The 27,911-nt window shown below is 45.2% G+C and overlaps 1 protein-coding gene across 4 annotated transcripts in view; it reads right to left on the reverse strand.

The window, feature by feature from the left end:
• Positions 1-7,212: 7,212 nt before the first annotated feature.
• PPA2 (inorganic pyrophosphatase 2) overlaps positions 7,213-27,911 on the reverse strand; it is a gene marked incomplete at its 5' end in the record, with an annotated part of 40,341 nt that continues 19,642 nt past the window's right edge. For 3 of the 4 annotated variants that reach the window (XM_084252393.1, XM_084252395.1, XM_084252394.1), the window contains 6 exons: positions 7,213-7,290; positions 8,302-8,338; positions 12,912-12,981; positions 19,966-20,051; positions 22,179-22,306; positions 23,911-24,037. In XM_084252393.1, coding sequence (XP_084108519.1) covers positions 7,250-7,290; positions 8,302-8,338; positions 12,912-12,981; positions 19,966-20,051; positions 22,179-22,306; positions 23,911-24,037 — 489 coding nt within the window. In that variant the 3' untranslated portion in view covers positions 7,213-7,249. The remainder of the gene's footprint in view (positions 7,291-8,301; positions 8,339-12,911; positions 12,982-19,965; positions 20,052-22,178; positions 22,307-23,910; positions 24,038-27,911) is intronic. The other variant, XM_084252396.1, reaches the window with a different exon arrangement.

Below are 27,911 nucleotides of genomic sequence, written 5' to 3' on the forward strand. Positions count from 1 at the left end.
CACCAAGACGTGGACACTAACTCCCAAGCCCCATGGGTGCCGGCCTGCATTTCAGCTCCCAGACTGACCTGCTCCTAAGGCCCGCCACGCTGCTGTCCGGTCACCGTGTCGTTAGTTCTCTCTTCTTTAACTGCCTCGTGCAGATTTCACTCGAAACAACACGGTGGCCTCAGAGTATTCATGTGTCCATTTTGCTCACCAAGAAACAGACTCAGAGTTCAAGCGAGCTGCTGAAGATCATGCGGAGTGTGAAGTGAACCCAAGCCCAGCCCACGTGGCTGGAAGTGTGTGCTTCACGCCAGGTTACTGTGGCCTGCTGAAGACATCTGAATCCACTCAGCCCAAGTCTTTCTGGTTTCATAAGGTACTGCTTTGACTTCTCAGAGTTTAACACGCAAAGCTAATACTCCCTGGAGACAGGCCTGAGCATCCCTATTTTCTCCTTCCTGCTTTCCGGCCCAGCTGGCCTTTCAAGGACTCCAGTTCTAATTGCTTTCGCAGAACACGTCTAGCCCTGGTCAAACCCATCTCCTCCCAGGGGCGGGAAATCATTTTCTTTTGGTCAAATTTGTACGCACAATTTATCACTACTTGACCATCTTTATTGTTTGTCTTCATGGACCGTTTCCCAGAAACTGACAGGAATGATGGTTCCCCTAACAAGCCGCAAGCCCAGCCTTCGCCGTGTCAACTCTGAACAGCTCTGGAGGCAGCCACTCACCTTCCTCACAGGCAGAAAGAGCAGGACCAGGCCCCATGCTTTTACTCCCCTAGAACAGCAACATCACTGCTGACAACCCATCAACTTTGGTCACTTTAAATGTGCCACCCTTCCATCATAACTACATGAAATTTTGAAAATCACTCAGATGCCCGGACACCTTTCACCTGGGTTTAACAGATACTGCTCTGTATTTGGCTCACCTGCTCTTGAAGAAACGCATCCACCCACGTCAGACGTTGAACTTTCAGTGTCTCCAGAGGCCTCCTTCAGCAATTCTAAGTCTGGTCACTGCCCGACTTCCTCCCAGGGGACAAGCTCACCATCACCCCCTCAGTAGGCGTGGGGAGCGTGGGAGCCACGTGCAGACTTCCAGCTCCTTCCTCAGTTGAACAAACTGTCGCCAAGTGTGACTGGCACCGGCTCGTGAGCGTGGCTGCTGCAGGGGTGCTTGTGTTGAGGATGTCCCCACAATCCTCTGGTTGGTCATTTGTGCCACGTAACCATTCATCTATCTAGTAAAATTTACCTCACTTTCTGACCTAATCTGGTGACTCCCCATAAAATAGGGTTATTTTCCATTTCTTACCCTATGTATGTTAGGAATAAAAATTAACAATACTCATTTTATTTTTCCCGTAAAGCCACACTGGCAGGAGGAGAGATGACCCAGGGTATGAGGCTCCACTTGCCTGGGCGGATGAGCAGGTAGTCCTTCGGTGATCCAGGCGGAAATGAGGGAGCGGGGTCTATCAGCCAGGGCCCGCGGGTGACAGAGTAGGGAGTGAGGAAGGGGGGGGGTAGAAGGGCCGGAGAGCAGAGCAGGGGCATGAGCAGCATGGAAACAGTTCTCTGCGAGCACTTAAACTGTGGGCCAGAATGTCCTGGACAAATCCAGGAGGGAGCTTTCTCCCTCCCACCACAACTCGGACAGAGAGGGATGCGGGTGTCCCTGGTCCTGTGACCCCAAAGACAGTGATTTGGGCTTGGGCTGGAGGAAGGGAACTCATGCAATCACAGTCTGCTGTTCTTTCTCGCACGCACCACACCCAGACAGGCCAGTCCATTTCCTTGCCAAACAGCTGTGTGACATGGACCCGTACAGTAACTGGAAACAAAGGTGGGAAAGAGAAGGATCCCATTTTTCTTAGGGTACATATGCAGCCCATCCCTCAGCCTGACCTGTATACTGGGGAGTCCTTATTTGAAGTCAAGTCTGTGGAAATGTACGATTCTCGACTTTGTTACGGACTTGCCAGAGCCTACCGCATGCCCAGTCTCCTGTCAGGAATCTCCCCTGCCCCTCTGCCGGAGGTCGCCACCTGCTGCCACTGGGATTGCCAGCTTCCCCAGCCTCCCAGAGTGGACACCAGCATGTCCCCGCGGCTGATTCCAGCTGGTCCCTGAATCCGAGACCAGTGAGCCGCTCAGCCCATCACCGACCACAGAGACGTGTAAGTGACGGAGATTCAGTGGTGTGGGCTCGCTTCCCCAGCAGCTGTCAATTATACACAGATATATTCCAATGGTGTGCGAGGATGACTTGTAAAAGCCAACCAAGCTTGCAAAGGGTTTTAACTTAACAATTTCATTACAGGAAGTCTGTTGAGAATGGCAGACATGTTTAAAGCTACCAACGTTAGCTTTTCATTAGAAACTTGAGTTAAAGACTCAGAGGCGTGACAATTGACATTGTGGGGACAAAAGAAAAAACAATTCTGTGACCAAAAAAAAAAAAAAAAAACCTTCCCAGAAATAGTGGAGTTTGAAGTAACAGATGCCATTTAAAACTATTTTTCGTTGAAAGCTTACTATTGGATATAGAGCCCCAAGGGTTATCTTTTCTCATTTCTGATGACACATTATTATTATTTGTTCTTCCACCACATTATCTGGTCTTTCCTCACCATGCCTCTTGCGCTATTTCTCATCTGAAAGTCAAAATATGTTGCTTCTACTCCCAAGTTCGGAGGTTGTTCAAACACAGAGGTCGTTATCAGCAGATGCACCAAAGCATGGAAGAAGCCGCAAAAAGCCTGGCAGCCGAGCCCGGCCCACCATTAGGTGCTGCGTTTGCTTTTGCCTCATCTTCTCAGACAAGAGAGAGCACACATGACAGTCAGTCTTGGCATTTCCACCATTAAGGTATTGTTCTATGCAACTTAAACTTTCTTCCCTGGGCATTAGAGGAAGCTTGTGTGAAACCTCTGAAAATGCCTTAAATACTAAAAATAGGGGTGAGCCTTCCCAGAGGTTAATGATAACTTTCTGGTTATCATTTATTCTCTGGGAGAAAAAAAATGGGGGAAACTAGCTCTTATTTCGAAAAGCATACAACAGCCTAGCCTTCATGAGAAACAGACGTGGCATGCCCAGACGGGAGCACATCCCCCACTGGGGGACGCCACAGCAAAAAAGATTGTAATTTACAAAGGCATGAACAGAAATCTCAATGATGAGTACAATTTTAAGGAGCAAGAATGATGCAGCATGCATGAAAAAAAAGAAATGTAACAGTTCATTTTTGTACCTAAAGATTTATGAGTAACGAGTAGAATGATGGGGTCCACAGACTTGAAGGAGGTCGATTAAAAGCGCTGGATCTAGGTTAGAGATGCCTGGTGTCCTCTGGAGACCTGGTGAGGTATGGTGGGTGCTGCAAAGGTCACCCATGAACACTCAGGGGTAACAGTCCTGGGCTACCCGAAGGCCTGCCTTCTAGGAACCCCTTGGGCCTGAAGTGCTGCTTTTTGCAAAAGGGAAAATGCCAAGACTTCCTATGCCACCAGGGTGCTGAATCCATTGCACACAGCACACATGGGCTGTCTAGTGAGGCGAACTCTGTCCCAACGCCGTCTCTGCTTCTGTGGGGTCATCAGCTGCACAGCCGCAGCGGTGAGGCCAATACATGCAGCATGACCTCGATAACATGACAGAGGAACCAGCACAAGTGCCGCTCTCCTCTCCCTGCAGGAAGATCACTGAGCTCCACGGGGAAGGCTGGGGAGGCTTCACAGCAAAGGCAGCATGCAGCATGTGACTGTGAGCTGAAGGCAGCTCTGCTCCCTTCTGCCTGCACCTTCACCCCCTCCCTGGAGGCTTCCAGAAAGAAGCCTGTAAGGCCTTGGTCATGGAGCTCTGCCTGCTGGGCTGTGGGTTTAAACAGGGAGGAAGAGCCAAGTCTACTTGCTGCTTTCACCGTGGACTCAGCTGCTTTTGCCCTGTGGTGGCTAGAAATGCCCTGGAGGCAGGAGACCACCTGGACCATGGGTAACAGCAGTCTCCTCCACAGATGAGGAGGATGCTTTAAGATGGTGCTCCTCATCTGGCTCACGGCCCAGCCCTACTCGGGACCCTCGGATCAGCAGCTTTAACTGCACATGACTCTGCCCAGCATGCTCTCATCATGTCCTTGAAATCGGACCTTACTATTTTATCCATCCTTACTTTAATGTGAGCTTTATAAAAATGACTGACCTTTACATTTTTAACTTTTTACAGAGATCAGTTAGGGTCCTGCCTGAGAAGAGGAAAGCCTGAAGATTCCACCACTGCCCCGGTCAGCCCAGCACTAGGACCTCAGGGAACAGGTAAGATGTTTTATTCAAAAGTGGACCAAATGTTTTAAGCTGGGATCCAGCTTCGGGACCCAAATTTTGCTCCTAAAATTAAGAAATTAGCAAAAACACTCCAGCAGATAAACAGAACATTCATAAAAGGCATGGTAACTAGCAAACAGGAAAAACATTTAAAGCTATTATGGGTAATAGTAACAGCAGCAAAATGTCCCGTCTGAGGAAGGACAATAAATGAGAAATCTCACACAGTGCTGCTGGCAACAGAACCTTGAACAACCCTTGTCCTGGTGTGTCCTCTGCACCTTAGCGCTCTGCCCAGCCCCACCCAGCCCACGCCTGCCTGCTCCACCAGCTGCCGGGCAGGGCTGTCTGTCCATCCTCCAGGACCCTGCCCTGCCACACTGGTTTGAAGCTGCTGCTCACAACGCTGACCCCTGCTCTTCTACATACCACACAGACTATGCCTCACGCTTGTGCTCCGTTCCCCCATGCCAAATGCGAGGTCCATGGGCTGGACTTGGCGCCGACGTATTCTGCACCTTGCAGTGTCCCTGCATATTTACATGCAGGCCGTCCCCACGGTCTTTTGAAGAAAGCACAAATGAGGAAGCGTGTCTAACAACGGGGGGCCGCCCCGTGACACCGTAGCGGGAAGCCTTCGGTGTGACCGAACCAACCCCAACCCTCCTGCACACTCGACCTTTGCAAGCAGGGCCCCACGCTGGGTGCTCTGGGTGGAGCAGGGGACCCACCTGCGTCTCCCCTCAAGGAAGGTGGCGGCTCCTTTGGACTTGAGCCCACAAACTCCAAGTCCAGTAAGGCCTGGGGTTACATCAACGGCATCAGTAGTTCTCTACTTCCTATCTCATGATTTTCACCATTTTAAAAAGTCAATTATCAATGAAATTACAGTGACTTCTCTCCATAGGTTCTCTGACGCCCATCGGAGCTTCCCAACTCTAGGCCCACCAGTGAGGGCTGCTGCTTCCTTGGGCTCGGCCTGCAGCCCCTGCTGCCTCCTCACCAGTGACACAGCCCCGCATTCTGGCCGCTGGCCCAGTGCTGGGGTGGGTGGCAGCCGGGCAGCGGGCAGAGACCCTCAACACTCAGAGCCACAGTGCACAAGCTCCACTCCAGCTTGGAAACCCTCCAGCTGCGACGGGCATGTCACAGAGGCTCGGGAGGACGTGGGCACATCTACTGTGAGCTGGCCCTGAGGAGCAGCAGGGAGCCTGGCCTCAGTGGGCCGAGCCGGCCTGGTGCAGACGATGCCACCTTGATGTGGGCCAGGACATTGCTACGTGACTTCCAGAAAGCAGGCTATTCTGAGTTGGGAGCAGCAAGGCCATGGAGTCTGAGAGGTGCGCTTGTCTTTGCCCTTTCACTGTGCTCTCACTGCTTCCCCTTTTCACGACCTACAAGAATGCAGTTGGGGGGTTTCATCCAGATGTAGGCTTATCAGTGAACATGTCCTCTCTGAGAAGCTCCCTTTACACAGAGTGGGGACAAGGTCAGCCCCTCCTGGTCCATCCTGTGAAGTCTCCCCCTCTCTACTTAACACTCTATTTCCCTAAACACAGGATATCGGCCCTGAGCCAGCTCATTATTCTTTAGAATTGATAACCATGTAAATGCTCCCAAGTGTGTCATTAAAATTTGACCTTCTCTCCTAATGTGTTCTCTGTCCGCCTAGCCGCAGAAGGCTGGGGTTGTTTCCTCGCACCCTGACTCTACCTTCGGGTGCGTACACACAATGCCATCTACAGCACCAGCCCCTCGGACCCACAAGAGGCCGACAAGTGATCACTAACACCGGAACAGCGCTCTGTAGATTACACAACATATTATGTGAGTGCAGGGGCTCATGATGACCATGGAAAAGGGGGGAAAGTAGGAGCACAGCTGACGAGAGCAGCTCAGCACCGGTTGCGGCAGGAGAGACGTGCAGCACAGCTCAGCCCCAGAAACCATCTCCGAGAAGAAATACAAGGCCTGCACTTCAGAAAATAACTGGAGGATGGTGCAGAGGTAGAAATCCAGGAGCAAAGCCAGTGGGTTAGGAGATAAGAGCAGGACGCTGTGCCAGAGTGAACTGGGAGGCCGAGGGCCAGGGGCAGGCCCCGGGGCCGGGGAGGGGCCAGAAGGTGGCACACCAGTCCACCGGTGTAAGGTGAGGGGACCCCAGCACAACGTGGGTGTAAAGAAATGGGATGACAGGGAAAGAGATGTTCAGAGGGTCTTCATGAGTGAGGCCAGGAGAAGTCGGGATTAGCAGCACTCAGGGACTCAAGGGGAGTAGAGAACATTCTGTTTCAAGAGCAAAGGAAGACTAACAGAGCTCATTTTGGGGCCACAGGGGTCAAAGGCAAATCCCTGCCACAGCAGACCTCTTAGCAAGCCCTGCGCGTCTCACACAGATTTGGGATGCGGCACCAAAGAGAGGAGGACTGAATTAAGGGCTGGCTGAGAACCAGGAAGGATGTAGGGCCTCAAAACACTGAGAAAGAGCCTCTGAAGTGAGACACATGCACAGGCCAGGCTGCCACGTGAAGCCTGCACCAGCAGCAGAACTGAACAGAGGTCATATGGAATGAAAGTCAGAATCACATTGACAAGAAACTTGTTAACTTGCTAATTTATAATTTTTACCTTATCTGATAGGCATGAAAGCTAATAAAATCACTGGGCACCTTCACGTACAGAAACTAGAACTAGTCAAACTCAATGCTTCAAAACTTTTGCTGAAATTAGACAAACTCTTCTCATCAATAAACATCCAAAGGACATTCCAAATCTGTTTTTATTTATAAATTGCATATCTCAGAAAGTATGGAATAAAATGAAGTTTCAACAGGAAGTCAGCACATTCCCCTAGACCTGCCTGTCGCTAAGACTGGGGTGGGGGGGGGGGGCTTAGAAGCTCTAGAGATTGGATCTTGATAGCAGAACTTCAAATGTTCCCATTCTTGCCAAGGAAGTGCCACACTTGGTCTGTGTTTGAAAAGGGGGAGAAGGGTGTGAGGGAAGGGGTGAAGAGGGAAGAAGGGAGGAGGATAAGACAAATTAAATTCAGACCTTTAGGAAGTTTCAGGAAGACAAAACCAACCACAAGTTTAGTAGGACATATTTCTCTGTTCAAAGCTACTCCCCTGGTCCTAAGTGCACTCCCTGGGCTTAAACCTTATATGAAACTGAATCTTCCTACTTTATTTCCAGATCACATTAGTCACTACTGATAATAGAAGTTAGTGCCCGAGTTACAGCAAGAAGAGGCTGGAAGAACTCCATACTGTAAGTCTGGCTGGCTGCTCAGTACCCCAAATGGGAGGGTTCTGCAGAGAAGGGCTCCGCGAGCTTCCCCAAGCAGCGCCAGCTCCGCCGTGACCCCAGGTCTGGGGGCTGCTCCTTTCTCACCATCTCAGAACTTGACTCTATTCTCATTTTCCCTCCAAATTTGCGAACTGAATACACTTCTAATGTTTTACACTAAAACAAAAACTTGCAATATTTCAAAATACAAATGATATGAACATTTGCTGGTATTTTGAAAATTTTATGACGTTAACATTTTTACTTGTTTCTTAAGACAGCTTCAAATCTTTGTAATATAAATATGGTACCTTTAATCCTACTATAACTTAAATTTTGATTATAAAGTCTTCAGTCAACTCTCCAGTGACTCATTAGAACGATGAGACATAAAAAAGTTTCCCAGATTCAGACATGTGAGTCTTTTCAAATTTAGCAAATTACCTGGAATCGCTCAGCTCATCACACAAAAGAAGTCACTACATAATTAAACTATTTTCTAACCTGAAAGTAATAAACACGCTCCTTTTCATTTTCTGCAATTAGAAGACATGCCACCTGAAAATGTTAATGACTATCGATAAAAATACTTTACTTAGGTTATATGACTTTTAAATTAATTGATTGATTTGGGGGAGGATTTCACTAAAATAAACATAACTCTAGCTCCTCAAAAACCAAAATCTACCGTACCTTCCTCATTGCTCTCTTTACCCGGTGAAGACGGCACCTGGAACAGAAGAGCAGAGAGTCACCATCCATTGAATACTTAGATGTGGAAACTAATCGGAAGTTTGTTTTTCATGAAATTATAACATAAAGTTTACACACTACGATTCTCTAACCTGAAAAGAGTAAATATTTCTCTTTGCCTCTTATTATTGATTTTTCTTTCAGATAAACGAATCAGAGAATCAAGTAGAAAAAGCAGGCTTGAAACCACTTCTTCTGATTAATCCATGGGAGTCACCCAAGGTTGCATAGCTGAGAATGTGGAAAGGACAGGGGATTTCCTTCAATTACTTTTTTGGCTGAGGTCTTGAGAACAAACGTCACACACACCTTCCACAAGTGTACGCACATGCACACACCCACATCTCATTCACTCAGCTGCCACCTAGAGCTTTCCAATCAATTTTCTGTTTATTCCAATGACTGAGTCAATATTCATGGAGCAGAGGTGATGTAATCTGTGGTAGACAACTTTAAGTTTTCTCTGAGCTACAAGCTTGTTTCCTAATTAAGAACATTCTCAAACTGCCTTCTCAGGAGAGCCTTTATCCAGAGGAATGCAAGCTGGCCAAGAGCAGAATGGCAGAGACGGGGCTGTCCTCCCCTGCTGTACCTCCTCTCCCGGGGAGTACCACTACCCTGACTTTGCAGCACACTCCTCAGATGTCAAGTTGAACAGCTGCCTTCTACATCCCCCCACATTCACCCGGCATAGGTAAGAGTGGCCTCTGAACCCCCAAGGTCGGAGAAGAGATACAGGAGGGCCACACAACACACACGCCAATATTCAAGTCACATGCCAAACAAACAGACGACCTGAGGATGAAGTGTGCCCATCCACAGCCTTGATGAGCAGACTCTGCAAGGCCTCATAAGCTCCCTCCAGGACCTGGACACTGTAGAGATGTCTGGATCTGGCACAGAAAGGCCAGGACACTCCCTCTGTCTCCTCCTGAGTCAGCCTCATAACTACTGCGAGGGTCTCAGTGCACAAGTGCAGAAATCCAGCCCATACACCTGACAATCCTCTGCCCCCCTCTGCAAGGTAACTGAGAAGCTCACGGACCACATGGGGTATGTGTTTGGGTTTGTGGGTGTGTGTGTGGGGGGTGGGGCTGGAAGCCTCTGAAAACAGGTGTGAAGCTGTCTGAGCAGGAGATTCCCAAGTCCTGGGTAGCCAGAAGGCAATCAGGAATGGAGACTTGGGACCCTGGCAGGGCCATACCTTAAATAGTCTGACCCACAAGAAACACTGGGCAAGTTTTGACACACACTGATTCCACTGTCTTCAATTTCAAATATTTTAAGATTTCTTATAACTCATTTTTTGAGGCATGATTTATTTAGAAGTGTTTTAGTTTTCAAGCAAACTTGGCAAAGTTTGGAGACAATGCTTGATTGTTGTGAGTTAGAGGTAGGTGGGTGTGCTCTGTCGCCTGCTGGGTAGAGCACAGGGATGCTATAAACATCCTACAAAAAACAGGAGCACTCCCACAATGAAGAATGTGCTAGTCCCAAATGGGGTTTATTTCTTTTAATATTTTTGTAATTGACTAGTACCTTTATTATAGTATAGACAGAGAATGCGTGTGATTTGCATGATGCCACCTCTGCATCTTTTGCAACTTTCTGGCCAAACATACTCTGTCTTGTAGTCAAAAGGCCAAGAAGCGATCTAGACAATTTTTGGAAGCATCTGTGTGTATTAGAAAAAAACTATGTGTTACTTTAATTAATGATGTGTATCTACTGGACTAAACTTATAAATTAGCTCGGGGGATGGGGGTGATGGGCAGTGCATCCAGCCTCTCCGTCCAGTGTGCAGATCTATATACAAACCTTGCTTCTGACACAGTTAGGTTTTCCTGCTTGCAAATAATTCAAACATCGACATTCATAAACACAGCCAATCATTCTTTTCATTATTTCAATTCTCCTTCTAATATCTCCCCAGACCTAACTATGGCAAACTACTTCTGTAGATATTTTCTATTTGTTTTCTGAAAATGCTTCCTAGTAATATTCCTGGGGTTGTTGGTTTTTATTTTATCTTATTGTAGTGATGACCTTCTTGGTAACTGAGTTGTACATGTAGTTGGTTGACTACTCACTGATTTGTCTGGTCACTTGCTTTTGATCAAGTGTTTTCAATCAATTTATACTCACCAGAATATAATAATATAATTCCTGGAACAGTTCTATTAATCACTCAAAAGATGGGTCCACTTCCTTTCCTTATGTATTTTAAAATAATCTGTTCAGCAATGCAAGTATTTTACCCTAAAATTTCACTTAGTCAACTCATCCCAAGCATTGTCAATATATACACCAAGGTAGCGAAATGTCCACCACTATCTGACCTTGTTCTAACTATATTTCATACACATTTAACACCTGCAGCTCAGTGTCAAGATAACGTTACTTGGGTGTATTTCATGTTTTGTGTGTGTGTGGGGGGGTGATTTTTAAAAACCACTGATAAACCTTGGGGTTATAATTTGTTTCCCTACAAACTGAGGGCTGATATGGTCTGAGCATGATCAAGTTTGATGGATGGCTTCAACACCTGAAGTTATTCTGAGCAACTGAAGGCGAATGAATTGGAAGACCCTGATGTGGGTTCAGTATGTCTCGTGTGGTATAACAGAGAGAGCTGGTGCTCGAGGACGAAGTAATTCTGATTCTGACACCTTAATGTGGTTCTGCATACATAACTATGAAGTCACAGTGCTGGGACCACGAGCACTGCGTTATTACATGTTGATTCTGAGAAAGCATTACTTAAGCCGGGGGCTGAATTGCCAGCGAGGCTGCTGACAAGCAATTTTCTGACTTGCAGATTTTTAATGGAGAAATGGCATATATGGCAAGTTGTGTTTGATATTCAACTGTAGTATCTTCACTGAAAAATAAGTGCAGTCCCTTCTTTATCATGAAGCACAATGCAGTTGCCAGACCCTCGTTAAAGCTGGAGTTACTGATCTTATTTCTAGGTTTTGTGCCCAAATCTAACTATCATATCCTGTCTTCCAATTATTTTCTTTTGAAGATAATTATTTTCCTACTAATATGATAGGAAACAATTAAAAAACAGAGATAAAACGTTAATTTTTTTTTTTAATTTTAAGACTCTAGTACTAGTTCTAAATCCAAATCTAAAATAAACTCATCCAGAATGCCTTCCCTGCATCATTCACTCTGTGTCCTCCACCGTCCTCCTCACTACAACCCAAGGCCGTACCACTACTTCAGTCAAAACCCTGCAATGGTTCCTTATCACATCCAGAGTAAGCACAAAAACTCTTAAAATCATCTCTACATGGTCTTTCATAATTTGCTTCATTTCCACCCCCAGGTGCAAACATTTCCCGTCGTCTCTACCGCCCACTGAAACAGCCAGGGCTTGCCTTCTGTCCCATTCACCGTCCTTGCGCGCCTAGGACGCGAGCTGTAGGGGGCAGGGACTTGTGCCTTTCTCTAGTGCTGCACTGCCAGCATAAGAACCTGACCACAGAGCAGGTGCTGATCAACCATTGATGAATTAGTAAAAATAATAAATTCAAAGCAGCTGGAGGGAACCAATATTTTATTGTTCTGAAGGAAAGATCTAATTTTTTAAAAATAAAATTTAATTTGTAAAGTGGGACTGCCAGCCTTAGATCACACCTGAAAATACATTACTTGCTTATCTGAATATGAACCTTCTTTTTCTGTGCTGTCTAAATAAATCAGGCATTAATTTGCTAATAAATGCAGTTGCCTCCAGCCAGCATTATCACTAAGACACATAAAAACCTAAGGGTATCGATTTAGGTAGGAAAAGGAAAGCCAAGGAGATAGTCAAGCTAAGTGGAAAAAAAGGTAAAGGCATTATTTAATTTTTCTTCCACTGATACGCACCTGTAATTTTGACACTGGTGGGAAAGAACTTATGGGACCAGAATAGCACAGAGAAGAGCAAATATTACCAACAACAGGTAATGGGGGGCGGGGAGGGGGCAGCATAGGAAAAAGAACATTACGTCCAAACATTACATGGTCAACAAACTTTAGAAAGTTCGATTTAAAAACTCAACTAAGGGCCTCCCTAGTGGTGCAAAGGGTTAAGACGCAACCTAAGAAGCTGTCCGTAGCCACTGCAGCACGAGTTCGATCCCCGGTAGGCCAGGGAGCTACACACATGGCGCAGCAATCTCTCCTGTCTCGCCTACTGCTCCTCCCCTCAAAAGTGTATTTCAGTCAGCCTGCCCATGCTGTTCCCTGCTCTGTCTCTGGTGAGTCCTCTCACCCCCTCTACACCTCTGGCCTGTACCCCAGTTCTTATATGCATAGATAAATAAATCTTTTAAATAAAATAAAAACTCAACTAAAGGGATTTAAGGTTTTTGATTTAAATCCCCTGTATTTAAAAAACTGATTTTACTGTTAATTTTTAACTTTATGCTTCTCAAAAGACTTGATATCTTCATTACTATTCTTTCCAGAATTTCTACTAGGTTCCCCCCTAGCAGGTCCCCCGCTAACCCCATGATGTTTTTAAAAAGGAAGGACACTGTGGACACTCTTCTTACCGATTGAACTAAGGATCTTGCTTCCTCCTGAGAGCAGTGGAACGGGCTTTCACACATGTGCACGTTTGTGCTATAGAGGAAAAGAGAATTTTATTAGAGGGGAAAAGAGAAATCACAGAAAGAAAACCTGCCAGAGATCTCCACACTGACTGTAGGATTCCACTCAACAAAAAAGAAAAAAAAAAGGACCTGAGTGAAAACAAATTAGGGCAATTAAGATTACTGTTCATTCTTTTAGGCAAGATTATTGTGCATTCTTTTTAGCACTACACTCTGCAGAATCAAAAAAATTTTTAAAAGATATTATGCAAATCTAAAAGCCTCCTGGTACAAGGCTCTCAGTCAAATACACTGCACCTTCACTGAAGAGCTCCCGGCCCACAGGATGTGGTGATGTGATAAACAGTGTCTCCGGGCAACGCTCTGGAATTTCCTTCTCAGACAGGTATGAGGCGTCTGCTCAGCCGTGAGAGGAGCCTCTGAATATGAAAATTCAGCTTCCCACGGGAGGACACTCAGCAAGGTGTGGACAGCAGGCCCTGCCATGACTATCAGGATGCCAGGAGGTCAAAGGCCTCCCAGTAGGGATGAGGTGCTCACAGCTGCCGCCTGCGCATCCTGGTTCCTGCCTCCTGACCAAACAGAGGCAGCGGCCCTGTCAGACACAGGAAGTCTGACTTTCAAGCATTTCACCACAGGACTCACCAGGTTACGAAGGATGCAGAGAGGCAGTAATGAAGGGAGTTAAAGCCAAATTAAATGTTTTTAATAGATACAGTGATGAGCAGAAGCTGAATGGAGGAGCGGATCAAATGAAGCATACCCACATCGGCGGATGTCAAGGATATGCTCTGCCCGCTTGGTTTCCGTGAGGACTTAGTGAAATACCTCGGATAGATATGACGAAACCACCTGTCTGGTGAGTCATCTTTTTACCTTTTTTTTTTTTTTTTTATTAATTTTCTAGAGGCATGTCTTATTTATTTATCTATTTTGTTTTGTTTGTTTGTTTTTTGGTTCACACATGCACTGGGTACAGTCAGAAGCTGGGAGGGTGGGAGAATTCACCAGAGCCAGAGCAGGGAGCAGAACAGGCAGAAGGACCGAAGTACGCTGCTGAGGGGAGCAGCGGGCGGCAGGAGAGGTCTGCGCACCATGTGGGACCCTCCTCCGGTGGCCGGGGAGCAGCCGGGGATCGAACCAGGGCCGCAGAGGCTGCGGGCAGCTTCGCAACCCAGCGCTCAACCGCTGCGCCACCTGGGAGGCCCATCTTTTTACCTTTTTAAGAATAAAATTTGAAGAATAAAATTTGATGAGAGTTGGCATTGTCATCTTTTAGACTGTAGTTCTTTTACACAGTCTAGGTCAAAGTAACCTAAAATTTGAAAAACATAAGACTTATAAGTCATATGTTTCCCTAAAGGAAGTCAAAACTGAAAAGAACAAGGTAAAAAGCTGGTAGTGCCAAGTCTCAGCACTGGTCCTGTGGAGAGAGCTGGTGTGCACTAAATGTGCCACATATCTTTCATTTTTCTTCCACTGAAGGGGACACAAGGCAGACATTCCTCAGAAATTCTGGGGAAATGGGGGTGAGTGAACTAGGGAGTCTTCTTTTTTTTTTTTTAAATTTTTTTTTTTTTTTTACAAAGAGGCATGCTTTATTTATTTATTTTATTTATTTTGTTTGTTTGTTTTGTTTATACATGCACTGGGTATAGTCAGAAGCGCGGGAGGGTGAGAGAATTCACCAGAGCCAGAGCGGGGAGCAGAGCAGGCAGAAGGACCGAAGCACACTGCTGAGGGGAGCAGCGGGCGGCAGGAGAGGTCTGCGCGCCATGTGGGACCCTCCTCCGGAGGCCGGGGAGCAGCCGGGGATCGAACCGGCACCGCAGAGGTTGCGGGCAGCTTCGCAACCGAGCGCTCAACCGCTGCGCCACCGGGGAGGCCCTAGGGAGTCTTCTTTAAATAGGGTTGTCAGATAAAGTACAGGACATCTAATTCAAATTGAATTTCCCATAAACATCAAACTAAATTTTAGGGTAGGTATGCCCCAAGTATTGCATTAGACATGTTTATATGAAAAAGATGTGTAGCTCCGAAATTTAATTTACCTGGGTGTCCTCTATTTTTCTGTTATCGGATAACCTATTCCTAAAGTATTCTCTACTCCCACAACAAAGCAAAAGCAACAGAAATATCAAAAGAGACAGTAACAAAGCCAGCAGTAAATTTTTTAAACTCAGAATAACTTTTTAAATGTCTTAATAACATATCTTGAGGAGAAACTAGCAGAACCTGGGCAAGTGGACAGGCTCTGCCATGGGCCACACGGACAGGCAGTGGGCAGCGCAGCGGGCAGCATTCATGGATGGCAAGAATGGGAACTACACACAGATGGGTGCAAGAGATGCCCCAATGTAGGACGTGAGCTCACAAGCCCCCATTAGTACTCCTCCATAGGCTCTCACGTTAGCATTTCATCAGCCAGCTTCCTTACTGACACAGGTTTAGTTAATCTAGTATGATCTAGGCTGTAACATGCTTTTCTCAGGATTTAATAAAGTGATTCTTACCGTGAATGATTGAAAGTGTAATAAAAAGCAGATTATCAAGAAACATATTTCTTTCCTCTGTATTGGATCTTCTGTAAAAAGTTACTACTGATTTATATTTACTTACTGATTAAAAAAATAAACACAGCTAGGATATTTCTAGATGCTGGAGGTCCAATGCCACCCTGTAGGGGTCTGGCGCTCAGGCTGTGACTGGGCTCTAGGGAGCGTGTAGTCACTGAGGCAGGCGCCCGCTATCGATGGGCAAGAGAGCCTGATAAAGACAGTGCTTCCTGCAGCACCGGCCTTTTCACAAGACACTAAACACTGTGCCCTAAACTGTAAGGCCGAAATACACTCTTGCTAAACAAGAAAAGCAGACATAAGCTGAGTGCAAAAGGTGGGCAAAATCAAAAATGCCAATTGAGCCTGGCTACACCTAAACACCACAGAAAAGTGGATCAGCCGACTAAATAAACAGGATTACCTGCAAATATTAAACAGACACATGAAAGATGAAATTTACAGGCCAGCAATATAGAACTTTAGGAAAGAAAAAAATTAGCTTTTTCAGGATGCACAGTTTCGAGAATCCTTCGAGACCAAGCCTGAGATGCAGCTCTGTCAAGGGTTTTCATTCTTAAGCAGGGTAAGGAAAAAAGACTAGAATGAATTTAAACAGACAAAAATGACAGCAATTTTGGACCATAACCTCTACAGCCTGTAGAAGGAACATGATGGTGCAGTAAAAAGAAACAATTGCAAGACCTAAACAATTTATATAAATGAAAATATGTGTGTGTGTGTGCACTTTAACTCAGTAAGCACTAAGTGCTAAGGCACAAACTCAGTTCACAACACAGGAAGAACACACCCAAGTGCCCACAAGGTAGGTCCAGTGAGGAGAGCACGGGGAGAATGGCCAGAGCGGAGAATGGCCCGGAAGACACAAGCGTCCAGCAGAGCTGGCACCAAGGAGCTGTGTGTCCCGAAGGAAAGAGGAAGTTTCCGGCAGGACCCAGGTTGGAACAGGAGGTCTGGACAGACTGACTGACAGAGACAGCAGGACTATATTCTATCATCAAAGAGACCCACACAAGAGGTCTGTAAGCACAAAAGGATAACCACATTTATATTTTTCAAATACAGCACTACATAGAATATATTATACAGGAGTGCAGTTGCAATATAAAATGATCTATGAGTACAGAAATGATAAGCAACTGAATTAAAAGTTTTATAACTAGAAGGGCATTTGAGAATCAATCAAAACTTGAAGAATTCTGAGAACAAATAATCACAATAAATAATGGTTAGTGAAATCAAATAAACTGATAAAATAAGACACTTCTGATTTCTTTTAATAAAGTAGATAAATAAACTCTGCTTGAAGAGAGGGTAAGAGGAATTGAGAAAATCAAGTCTCAAGAAACTATAGTTGACCCCCATGAACATAACAGGAGTTAGGTGCCAAGAACCAAGGCTGACTTCTGACTCCCCAAAACTGGCACAGCCCGCTCTGCCAGGAGCCTTCTCCAGCACAGGGGATGGCCCAGTGACATGGGTTCTGCGTGTAACAGATTGCACTTGGTGTACCCTTACAACAGGGCTAGAGAAAAGAGGAGGAAATCGAAAGGGAGAGAACACACATTTTCAGTTCTGGACTGCAGGTACTAGAACAACTGTGTAGACAGGGATCGACTATCTATTTCTCCCACACTGGTGTAAAGTTACTTTAGGAAAGAATAGAAATATTGAAATTCTTCCCATTAAAGGAATATGTAGGTGGAAGTAAACAATGAAAGAAAAATAAATATTAACAAAACTTATGTGATACACAGGGTTAAAGTGTCAATGGGGGCCTCCACGGTAGCACTGTGGATTGAGCACAGCACTGTGAAGCTGTCTGCAGCCTCTGCAGCACGGGTTCGATTCCCGGCCGGCCAGCAAAATTCCCACATGATGCCGCAGACCTCTCCTGTCTCGCCTGCTGCTCCCCTCAGCAGTGCTTTCGGTCCATCTACCTGTTCTGCTCTGGACGCTGTGTCTCTAATGAATCCTCTCACATTCCGATGCCTCTGCCATATACCCCAGCTCTTGTATAAATAAATCTTTAAAAAATATACAAATGAATCAATAATTTTTAAAAATTTTAAAAAATAAAGTATCAGTGGATGAATTTAATCCACAAACGGGTCCTGTGAACAGAAGATTCCCTACTCAAATGAGGAAATAGGTATTTGTTGGTGCTGGAACAGCACTCAACAATGCACCCCAGAGCCGCACAGGGGAGCCACCCCAGGCTGGCCACTGCAGGGCAGGGGGGCAGGGCACAGGAACAGGCAGCTCAGGATATGCTAAAAATTTTTAAGCTAAAACAATTTACTTTGCTGTGTTCTTTAAAAATGCATTGGTCGGGCCTCCCCGGTGGCACAGCGGTTGAGTGCTGGGTTGCGAAGCTGCCCGCGGCCTCTGTGGCGCCGGTTCGATCCCCGGCTGCTCCCCGGCCACCGGAGGAGGGTCCCACATGGCGCGCAGACCTCTCCTGCCGCCCGCTGCTCCCCTCAGCAGCGTACTTCGGTCCTTCTGCCTGCTCTGCTCCCCGCTCTGGCTCTGGTGAATTCTCTCACCCTCCCGCGCTTCTGACTGTACCCAGTGCATGTATAAACAAAACAAACAAACAAACAAATAAATAAATAACATGCCTCTTTAAAAAAAATAAATAAATAAAAAATAAAAATAAAAATGCATTGGTCAAGAGGTTTGGAATGTTACTTCTACCTCCACTGGTGTGGTCTTCCTTGCACAGGCAATGAATGGCTCTGGGCCTTAACTTCCTTAGATGTACAATGGGGGACACAGGAGACCACGTGAGGGCTAATAGGTAACATATAAGACACGCAGAACCTGGGGTGTGCAGAGTCCAGTAAGCATCAGCACCCCCATGAAGGAGGCCCTTACCCCAGCCAGGAGGCTAGACAAATGGCCCAGCACTTAGCAGTAATGCCCCTCCTCTGGCTGAGAGTCTGCAGCTGCACAGGAGAATTTTAGCAGGCTGCAGGAGACCCACAAGCGGCCTAGAACTGTCAACTGAGGAAGCAGGAACACAGGCAGGCCCCGCAAGGCAGCAAAAGCTTCTCGGTGAGCGCCACAAGAAGGACGCTTAGGTAAGTAAGCAGGCAGCAAGCAAACACTCTTCAGATGATCTTGTCTCCATGGGGGAGCTCCACCACTAAAAACTGATCATAAACAGCTCGGTCTGCCTGTCACTGGGACAGCCATGCCTAGAAAACTTCTGTTGAACCCAGTTTTGTTGTTAATAACTGTACAATTAAAGTAATACTTACCTAAACACTAAGACTATGCTTAAAAAACCAAACAGGTAAGAATACAGGGAAGTGACATCAGTGAGTGGACAGCGTAGTATGCCTTCAGGCTGGGAGGCCCAAGCACCCACGGAAGGGGGAAGGCCAGCCTCTCTATGACCTGGCTGGACACTGCCTTAGTCTGGCTGCCTTGCTCCTCACTCCTCTAGCAGCTCCCAGGGTCTCTGGTCCCCCAGACCTCACGATCAGCCAGGGCTCTGGTCCTCTGTGCTGACAGCAGGCCCTCATAGGCTTGGCTCCAAGAGTGCGGGGGCCTGGACTCCTGGGTCAGGAGGGCACAGGGACTCCGCCCCACTCCATTCTCCAGACACCTGGCACTTTGCTTCCTGCAGTCAGGCTCACCAAGGGCAGCTGCTTCTGTTCCCAAACCACTGTCCGAGGGACTGAGTTCACAGTGTGGGCAGGAATCAAACACACCGTGAACAGAGTAGGAAAAGCAAACAGGAAGCCCTAAAACCACAGAGGCCGCAGACACTGCTGAGGCTCTAAGAAGCCTCGGTAAAGGGGAATCTCTATAAAAACTTGATGTTGGCTACACGTGGGTAAGAAAACCATGAAAGGATAGAAAAAAGAACCCTAAAAATCTGTAAAAGCATAAGGAGCTCAAGGATTACAGGATGTGATCTTTATTTTCTGTTATATATTACATTAGAATATAAAAAATCCATATGGACACTATCTAGAAAAGATCTTAGCCCTATGTCCATAAATGTGCAACTGAAAGTTCTAAAGTAAAATGAAATGTTATCTGTTACTATTGCTTGGTTTCCTTTAATCAATCAGTCAGGGACCCAGCTCATGCCGGGTGAGAAGGCTCTGACTATTCTCATCACATGAGGTGCCAGTTATCACAAGGAAAATAACAACATTTGCATATTGAAAACCATAATTTTTTTACTCTATTTTGCACAAATATTTTGCGAAAAGGGACCAAGTCAAGTCCCAGTTTCATGAAGTCCAGCACCTGTGATGCCTTCCAAATATTTGTTCTATAAGTACTTTTTAAATTAAAGGGAAAAGCTGCAATTCTCTTTTTATAAAAATCAGATTGAGTATAATAAGTGGCTGTTTAGCACCAATAAATGATAACATTACACAGAAAAGACAAATTCTCACCAGTTTATAGCACCTCCATCACACTTCTTCATCAGCAGTTCTTTCCAACATTCATGAGCAGATTTGATGACTTCAAGAGCAAAAGCCTAGGTGCAAACCAAAGAAAGAGCAACTGCATCACCACATGCAGGCAAGGAGCTGTTAAGAGTGAGGATGTGGGCTCAGGAGCTGCACAGACTTGAGCGTGGATCCTGGCCAGCAGGGTGCCTGGGCAGGCAGCTCATGTCTCCATCTGTGACTCGGGATTGAAAGGGGGACCCCAAAGCCAGGGGCCAGCAAAGGAGGGCCAATGCTGTCACCTGGCTCTTGTCAGTGCTGTTCATGGTGTGGTGTGCATGAAGGACGGCAACCGCTCCAGGCCACAGCAGCAGAGCTGGGCGGCCAAGACTGTGACCCAAGGCCCCACACAGCCTGAAACATTCACTCCCTGGTCCATGACAGCAAAGCCTGCTAACCCCTGCCTGAAATCAGAGCTGCTGAGGACAGAGGAGCTGCTGTTTATGAAGTGCTTAACCCAGCACCTGCTGGCCCCACCTTCACAGACTTGCCATTTCAGACCAGGCCCTGTCTCGGGGCAGTAAACCTCCCCAATACCTTCAAGTTTTGTTTCTTAGTATGAATACACATGGTGTCTAAAAGTGCCAAATCAACAACAGATGTACCTGTCACCTCATCTAGAGAGACCATCTTTGTTCAGCTTTCTTATTCTAAAGCAGAAATTTTTTTTAGATTTTTTTCTCAAAAATGTCGCTAATTCTCCTCAAGTAGAGTTCTTACGTATTAATTAATTCATAGTAGCTCCTTCTTCCTTCAGTAGCAACCAAACACGTTACAAGAAGAGAGAAAGAAAGTTAATTGTCTTGGGAACTGAAACACAGTCATGGGCACTCCATTCTGAAGAGGAATCTGAGGAGGAGGAGGAGCAGGCCTCCACTCTCACTGAGGAGGTGCTGGAGAGTCCTGATTGTGGGACAGGAAACCCCAGGTATTATCTAGATATTGCAAGGAGAGATGGTGAACCAAATCACAAAGACAAAAATGATCACTTCAGGCTCCCCTGCAGTACTTGCATGAAGGCGCGGGCAGGGAAAATGGCCACGGCCGTGCCTCCCACCAGGCTGAGAGGCATGACCCAACTTTCCTGAGTCAGACACTATTATATAAAAAACAGCAGTACAAAGCAACGCCAACAATGATGGCTTTTTGAAAGGAGGTTGCATGGATGACCTAATCTTCATTCAGAAAAGAATTAATGTTTATCAAAATCAAAAAGCAAAACCACCTCATTCTTTTTATAATTCATGGTTTGACACTTTTACCCTGAAGCAGCATGGGGCCATAAAAACACTGCATATTTTTGAAATTTATGTTATTTTGGGTATAAAACACAACATATTTTTGAGAAAAAAGATAAAAAATATATTTATATGTCTTCAATATTTTAAAAGAGAATCAACTCTAATTATAGTTCCTATTTATATTTAATAATCCAAGGTCCTGAAGATCTGAAGGGTTCTTTTTAAAAAATGCTGGGACTAGTGATAAACTCTTGTATAGTATAATGCTTACTGTACATACCACGTTTTCATTCAAATGGCCTACTTTCCTTACAAAACAGATGTTCCTTATTAGCACCCGCTTCAATGGCAGCTTATATAATATGTAACTTAAGCAGTGGTAGTATCTTTTTAAAAGACATTTCAAATTCTAGACTTTAATTCTCTGGCCTATTTTCTCTATTTGTGTATTAGAGACACTTAACGGCAACTGTAGTAGCCCAGTAGAAAACCCCATGACAGTAAGACACTTCCAGTGCTTTCTTAATTGCTGAGCAGGGTAATTCAAACATTGCCGAATGAGCACTTAGGAGCTCCAGAGGGGGTTACATGAACGCCCAGGAACTCTCCCCCAGAGTGGGAAATAATACACAATTTGTGGAGTTGTTGGACTGATGAGGAAATTCCTCCATTTTCTGAGATGAATGCAATCCTGAGAGACAGCTGGAAACAGATATTTATCAGCCTTACCAATTCAGTCAGACCTCTTAAAAAAAACCTTTAAGTAAAAATAATAATGTCCTTACCAACGAAAGTCAGTGAGAAAAGCACTTTTGCTATCATGCTTTATATATAAACATTCACACAAAAAAGCCTCCCAAATGAACAAACATTGCAGAGGTATCACGAAATAGGTCGCACAATAAAAATCTCCACCTTGTTTTTGAATTCTCCATTAAATGCGAACTGGTTTTCTGGTTTTCCATCTGGGATCTTATACAATCTAAACCAATTCAGCGTGGCTTCCAAATAACCTGGCTTGTACTTCTTAACATCATCAATATCTGTAAACGAGGACACAAAAGACTTGTTAAAAATCACACTTTCTCGAGCAGTCAGAAGGCACTGCGTCCAGCCCAGCTCGGTGGCAGCAGCACAAAGTCCGCACTCATCTCCCCCAGGATGTCCGTTTTCCCAAATGCAAACTGAAATCCTTTCATCTACGCACACTTCTCGAGCCCTGCGCACAGGTGTCTCAAAGCTCTCCTCTTTGGGAAGCCCTGAGGTGTAATCAAAGGAAGCAGACAATGAGCAGACTTCAGGCAGAAGTGAGAAGAGGGTTAACAGAGCCCCAGCCAGGCGATGGGCCCCGCACGGGAGGTGAGAGAAAGCACCATGAGAGCGGGCCACCAGCCAGCAGAGGAGGAGAGGCAGAGGGGTACCATGGGTCGGAGGAAGAACTGCAAGCCATAGAACACAGACCCAGATGTTTCCGGGCTGTTAGGAGGCAGGGGCTAGGAGACACTCCACAGGGCCAAGGGCTCAATGATGTCATTCAGGGACAGTGGAGGTGGAGGGTGCTGACGAGGGAAGATTCAGGATCCATGTTCCAGAAATATGAGGTGAAGGAGAAGAGAGAAGAGAGGGTGGCGCCCAGAGCAGAGCACATGGGCGCTGGGCGAGGGGTTCCCACACCTGCACGCCAAGCATCTAGCCAGTTCTCACCATGTGTCAGGCGCTGTTCTAAGCAGGGAAACAGAACAGTGGACAGAACAAGGCCCCATTCTCATGGCTTACACAGCAGAAGAGACAGACAACCAGTAAAGAAACAAACACAAAATGCTAAGTAGTGGAAAGTTCCATTAAGAAAAAGAAAGTGAAGTAAGGGAGACAGTGTGGACAGGATGGGTTGGCGGGGGACTCCGGATGGTTCTGGGGGTGTTTTCTTTCAAATTTTGGGAAGACTTACAGGATTCATCACAAAGTTCTATTACCACAGAAACAGCTTAACCATTATCTTCTGATGACAGTTAAGTATGACTGGAAATAATGTTACTGGACTTATAATACAACCTTCTCCCAAAGAGGTCCCCAGGGAATGTATCCTTTCCATAAATGTTGATTCAAAAAAATAGGACAAATAACTACATCAAGCCAGAGCTCAAGCTTAAGTTGTCTGGACTCGAAAAGAAAGAAACTCTTCAGCACAACAATCTGTTTCAGGAAGTTAATTTTCTGGGACATCAAAATCTTGGAGGAGGGCTGCCATCTCTCTCTCTGTTGGTGAAGGAGAAAACACCGAGTGTGGAAACAGCCTGGGGCTCCGAGGAACGAGGAACGGCTCCCTGGCCTTTCTCCTGTTACTCAAAAGACAGATACAATAACTGAAAGAAAGAAAGAAAGAAGGTGGGGGAGCGAGGGCGCCCACTCAGGGCCCTTAGTTAGCAGTATCAGTTGTCTGCCACCTCCCTGCCTGTCCCTGACCCCCCTGCAATGACACCCCTCAGCCCCAGTCACTCGGCTGCCCCACGTTTCCAGGAGAGAGAATGAAAAACAAAGTGCACACTTAAATCCCAAACACGTACATTGTGTTTTATGTGGGTCCCTTCTGAATTCTAAGACTTCCCAAAACACTTCTTACTTCTGCTTCTGAGCCTTACAGACTTACCATGAAACTTCGAGGCATCAGGGTCATTCATATTGATAGCAATTAATTTCCAATCTGTTTCACCTTGATCAATAAGACCCAAGATTCCAAGGATTTTCACATGAATAACTTCTCCACGGGGAAGAACCTGTGGAGAGCAAAGAAATTCAGCCTTTGCAGGATCTGGAGACGTTTGTTCATATATCACAAAAATTCACATGAAAAGATTAAAAGCCCTATGGAGTGAAATTTAGCAAAGCTTTAATAAACAAAAGTAATAATGAAAAAATTAGCCACAAAGACTTTCCTGAGTATGCTGATCTTCTCGAAACTGAAGTCACTCATAGATCTTGAAATGTAATGTCCTAGGGATAAGATACTCAGCCGCACACACAAAATCAACCTCACAAACCTGGCTCCAGCAGCTCTGGGGAAGGCCCAAGAACACTGTCATTTCTTCACAGTGCCTTTTATGTAAACCACAGTCATCAGTGACTAGTAAAAATAACTTTTAACATTACTAGAATACAGCCCTAAGACAATGAAAGAATTATTAATCTGCTAAATACCAAAAAAAAAAAAAAAACAAAAAAAAAAACAAACCAGGTTTCATAAAGTGCTTTCAAAAGACTTTGAGAGAAACGGAAATAGCACGACACTGAAGCAGACGCTCTGTGCTTAAGTTATTTCAGTAGTTCCTTCAAATTGTCAACACCAAATTTATATGTATGTGTTCTTTCTATATTCTTTTATTTTTAAAGGTTTAGCTGGCTATAGAGTTTCACTGCAAGCTGCACACAGGATTCAAAATACATTCCCTTATTATTCAAATTGGAGCTTTACTCTTGAAAGGCAAGGTATGCAAAATAAAGTCACTTTTGTGTGACATTATTTCAGAGGAAAAAATGGACCTTAAACCATACAGTCAAATAAATCCTTTCAGAATATTTGCAAAGGAATCTAAAGTCTTAATGTAAATCTGCATGAAGTTGTAATTAGTTTACACAACAGATTAGTGTGATTATGTAAACTAAACTGAAATGTCACTTTGAGGGGCACTGACACTATTACATCAGCTCTAGGAAGAGCCAGAACTGCATCGGGCACTGCATCCTACAAAGAAAGGACCCCTGTTCTCAAAGGTTTACAGACTTGACGGGGAGACTTAACGTACCCCGTGCCAGTCACCACTGGCAATGAAAGGCTGGCCGCAATGGCTTACTCAGTGATCAGCCACATCACTGGTCCTCAAGCAGAGGCAATTTTCTCTGGAGACAATCCAGCAGTGTCTGGAGACACTGATGGTGTCACGGCCGTCAGGGATGCCCCGCCTCTCATCAGCAAAGGCCCAAGCTGAGAAGCCTGTGGTAGACCCTGGTGGTAGGGATGTCTAGCAGAATTCCTGCTTCTTAAAGCACATTCTAAATTATTTTAAGTTTATTCATAAAAGTTCATTTACCCTGAAAACTCACTGAATGTAAGAGCAGTTTGAGATTTTTCTGGGTTCCCAGGGCAAGCAAGACACCTCTCTGGGGGTTCTTAAGTTCCATCAGAATGACACATGCTCTTTGAGCTAAGAAGCAAGGAAAAGGACAGCTTTATTTTAGATAAGCCCCACCTTCCTAAAATACTTTTAAAAATTAGAGGGAACTAAACCAAAACTCTGAATAAGATGCTGAGGAGCAAATGGAAAACTTATCAAACCCCAACAATTCAATTCATTCTCAATTCAACAAATTTATGATGAACCTACGTTAGACACCAAGTGAATGATTTATAATCCCTCAAGGAACACATGAAGATGTCTGTAGCTGTGAGTCTCAGCCTATAACCTTGTGGGATGCTCTGTTCTTTTCTCTTTGCCCATTTACAATGTGGTGCTAAGAGAGCCTTTCTACCAAGACACTTCTCAGAGGCCTTACAGACAGCTGCCAGGCACGGGAAGACAGGAGCATGCTCTTAAAATATTACAGTCAAGTCAACTGAAAGGACGTTCACGTGACCATTTCTAACACTACCTTTTATACACGAAAATAACAATAGTCGGTATATTTTTTAATAAAACTGTGCTAAATATTCTGTACCAAGTTTTCTATGTAAAATGTAAATGTATGCTTTCATGATTAATTATATATACCTTATGAAAAATCACTTATACTGAAACCTTGAATTTTATTCTGCATATTCAGTGACTTTGACAGATTTATTTAAAAAACATGTATATCAGTTTTTCTTACATATTACTTTGTTTCATCATTAAGAAATTAGTGTTACCAAGTCAAAACAATTTATTAGGCACATACATTTTATATGTTTCCTTTCAGTTACCAACCTCAGTAATTTATACATTCACTGACAAATGTTCGCATAAGTGAAAATAAGATACTCCCATTTAATCTTTCACTCACACTTGATATCTGTGAAGATTTAAATTAACCTACCATGAACTCAATCGCCCAGGGATTACACCCTCAGTGTAAGCATTTTCTAAAATATCATCTTGCCCTCAACGTAGTATTATTTAATTGAGTGACTCCTGCTAATGAAGTAAGTCATGGGAAAGTGACTAGAGCATCTCGCACAGCACTAGAACACACAAGGTACTCATTTAAACATACATTCTTCCTTCCTTTTAATCTATTAATTTTATATACACGTTATTACCTCTCTAGGGAGAAAATGTCCAAAATGACAAAGGAAGCTAACAATTCAGCTTTACCAGAAGAGATACAGGAATTACACATACACATGCAAACACATCCCTATTTGTCCTATCCATGTGTAAAAATACATGTAAAAGTTGGAATGGAAATCTCCACTGCAGGAAAGGAGCAGGAGAGAAAGAGAAGGAACAGAGGAGAGAACAAGGAAGAAAAATAGGACATGAAAGGACAGAAGGAGAAACAGAAGTAGGAAGAAAAGACTACGAGGATAAAGTGGGGGGAGAAATAAGGGAGAAAGAAAAAAAGAGAGTATCAAATGAATATGGTAAATATACAAAGTGACAGAAAATCAGAAGAAACTATTTACTAATATTCTAGAAGTCTGAAGTCCTAGCATGAGTTTCTAGAGACAACTGAGTACCTCTCAGCTGGAAGAATAGGACTCCAGTCATAACCAGACATAGCATTCCTTGCATGTCATGTGCTGGGTGGTGAGTCTTGTCCTCCAGGAGCTGAGCACACCCCATAGAAAAGACAAAGAGCAGAGCAAAGACAGCACACAGAGCAAAGAGCAGTTATTTCAGGCCGTGGAGGGTGAAGGGAGACACCTGAGAGGAGACGATGCTTTAGCTGAGGCCTGAGGGGTGAGCAGGGGAAATGCAGTACCAAAGGGGGAGAGGAAGGAGGGAGGTGCCTTGTGCAGAGGGGACAGTCTACGCTCAGCCCGAGTCCCCACAGGCAGACACATCCCAGTGCGGCAAGATCAACAAGGTGGGACGCAGATCACCGCATGACCCAGGTGTGGCAGGAGAGGGCAAGAAAAGAAGTGGGTGTCAGCGCTGAAACAGTAAAGCAGGAGGAGTAGGGAATAAACGATAAAACAGAAAGTAAGACTCGACAGGAGCAGGAATAATTCCTGAGATTTAACAGAGGTCTACCCAAAGCTAGGGGCTGGAGGACTAGAAAGAAGCACGTTAATGGCTATTTAAAACATAGAGTCACTGTTTCACAATTAATGGGAGGAAAAGAAGAAAAGAGTAACCAAGGATGACCCCCTCAGTTTCTGATGTACACATCTGGGGGTGGGGAGCAGAAGAGGAGAGTCATTCACCAGACTGGTAATACTGAGAGAGGAAGAAATCGTGGATTCGATTTTGGACAGGATGAAGCTGAGATGCCTGGGAAACACCAAGTATGGCTGCAGGCAGTGGAGAACATGGGTCTGAGCTGGCATATCTAGTGGAGGGCAAAATCCCAAATGGCCAGGATTGGGTCACCAATCCTGGGTGGCCGCATGGGAAGAGGATTTGGCCAAGAGCTCAGTCTATAAGTTAACCAACTCTCCTGCCCAGGCAGAAG

The sequence above is a fragment of the Talpa europaea genome (assembly GCF_964194135.1).
Source record: "Talpa europaea genome assembly, chromosome: 13".
Classification (NCBI taxonomy): domain Eukaryota; kingdom Metazoa; phylum Chordata; class Mammalia; order Eulipotyphla; family Talpidae; genus Talpa; species Talpa europaea.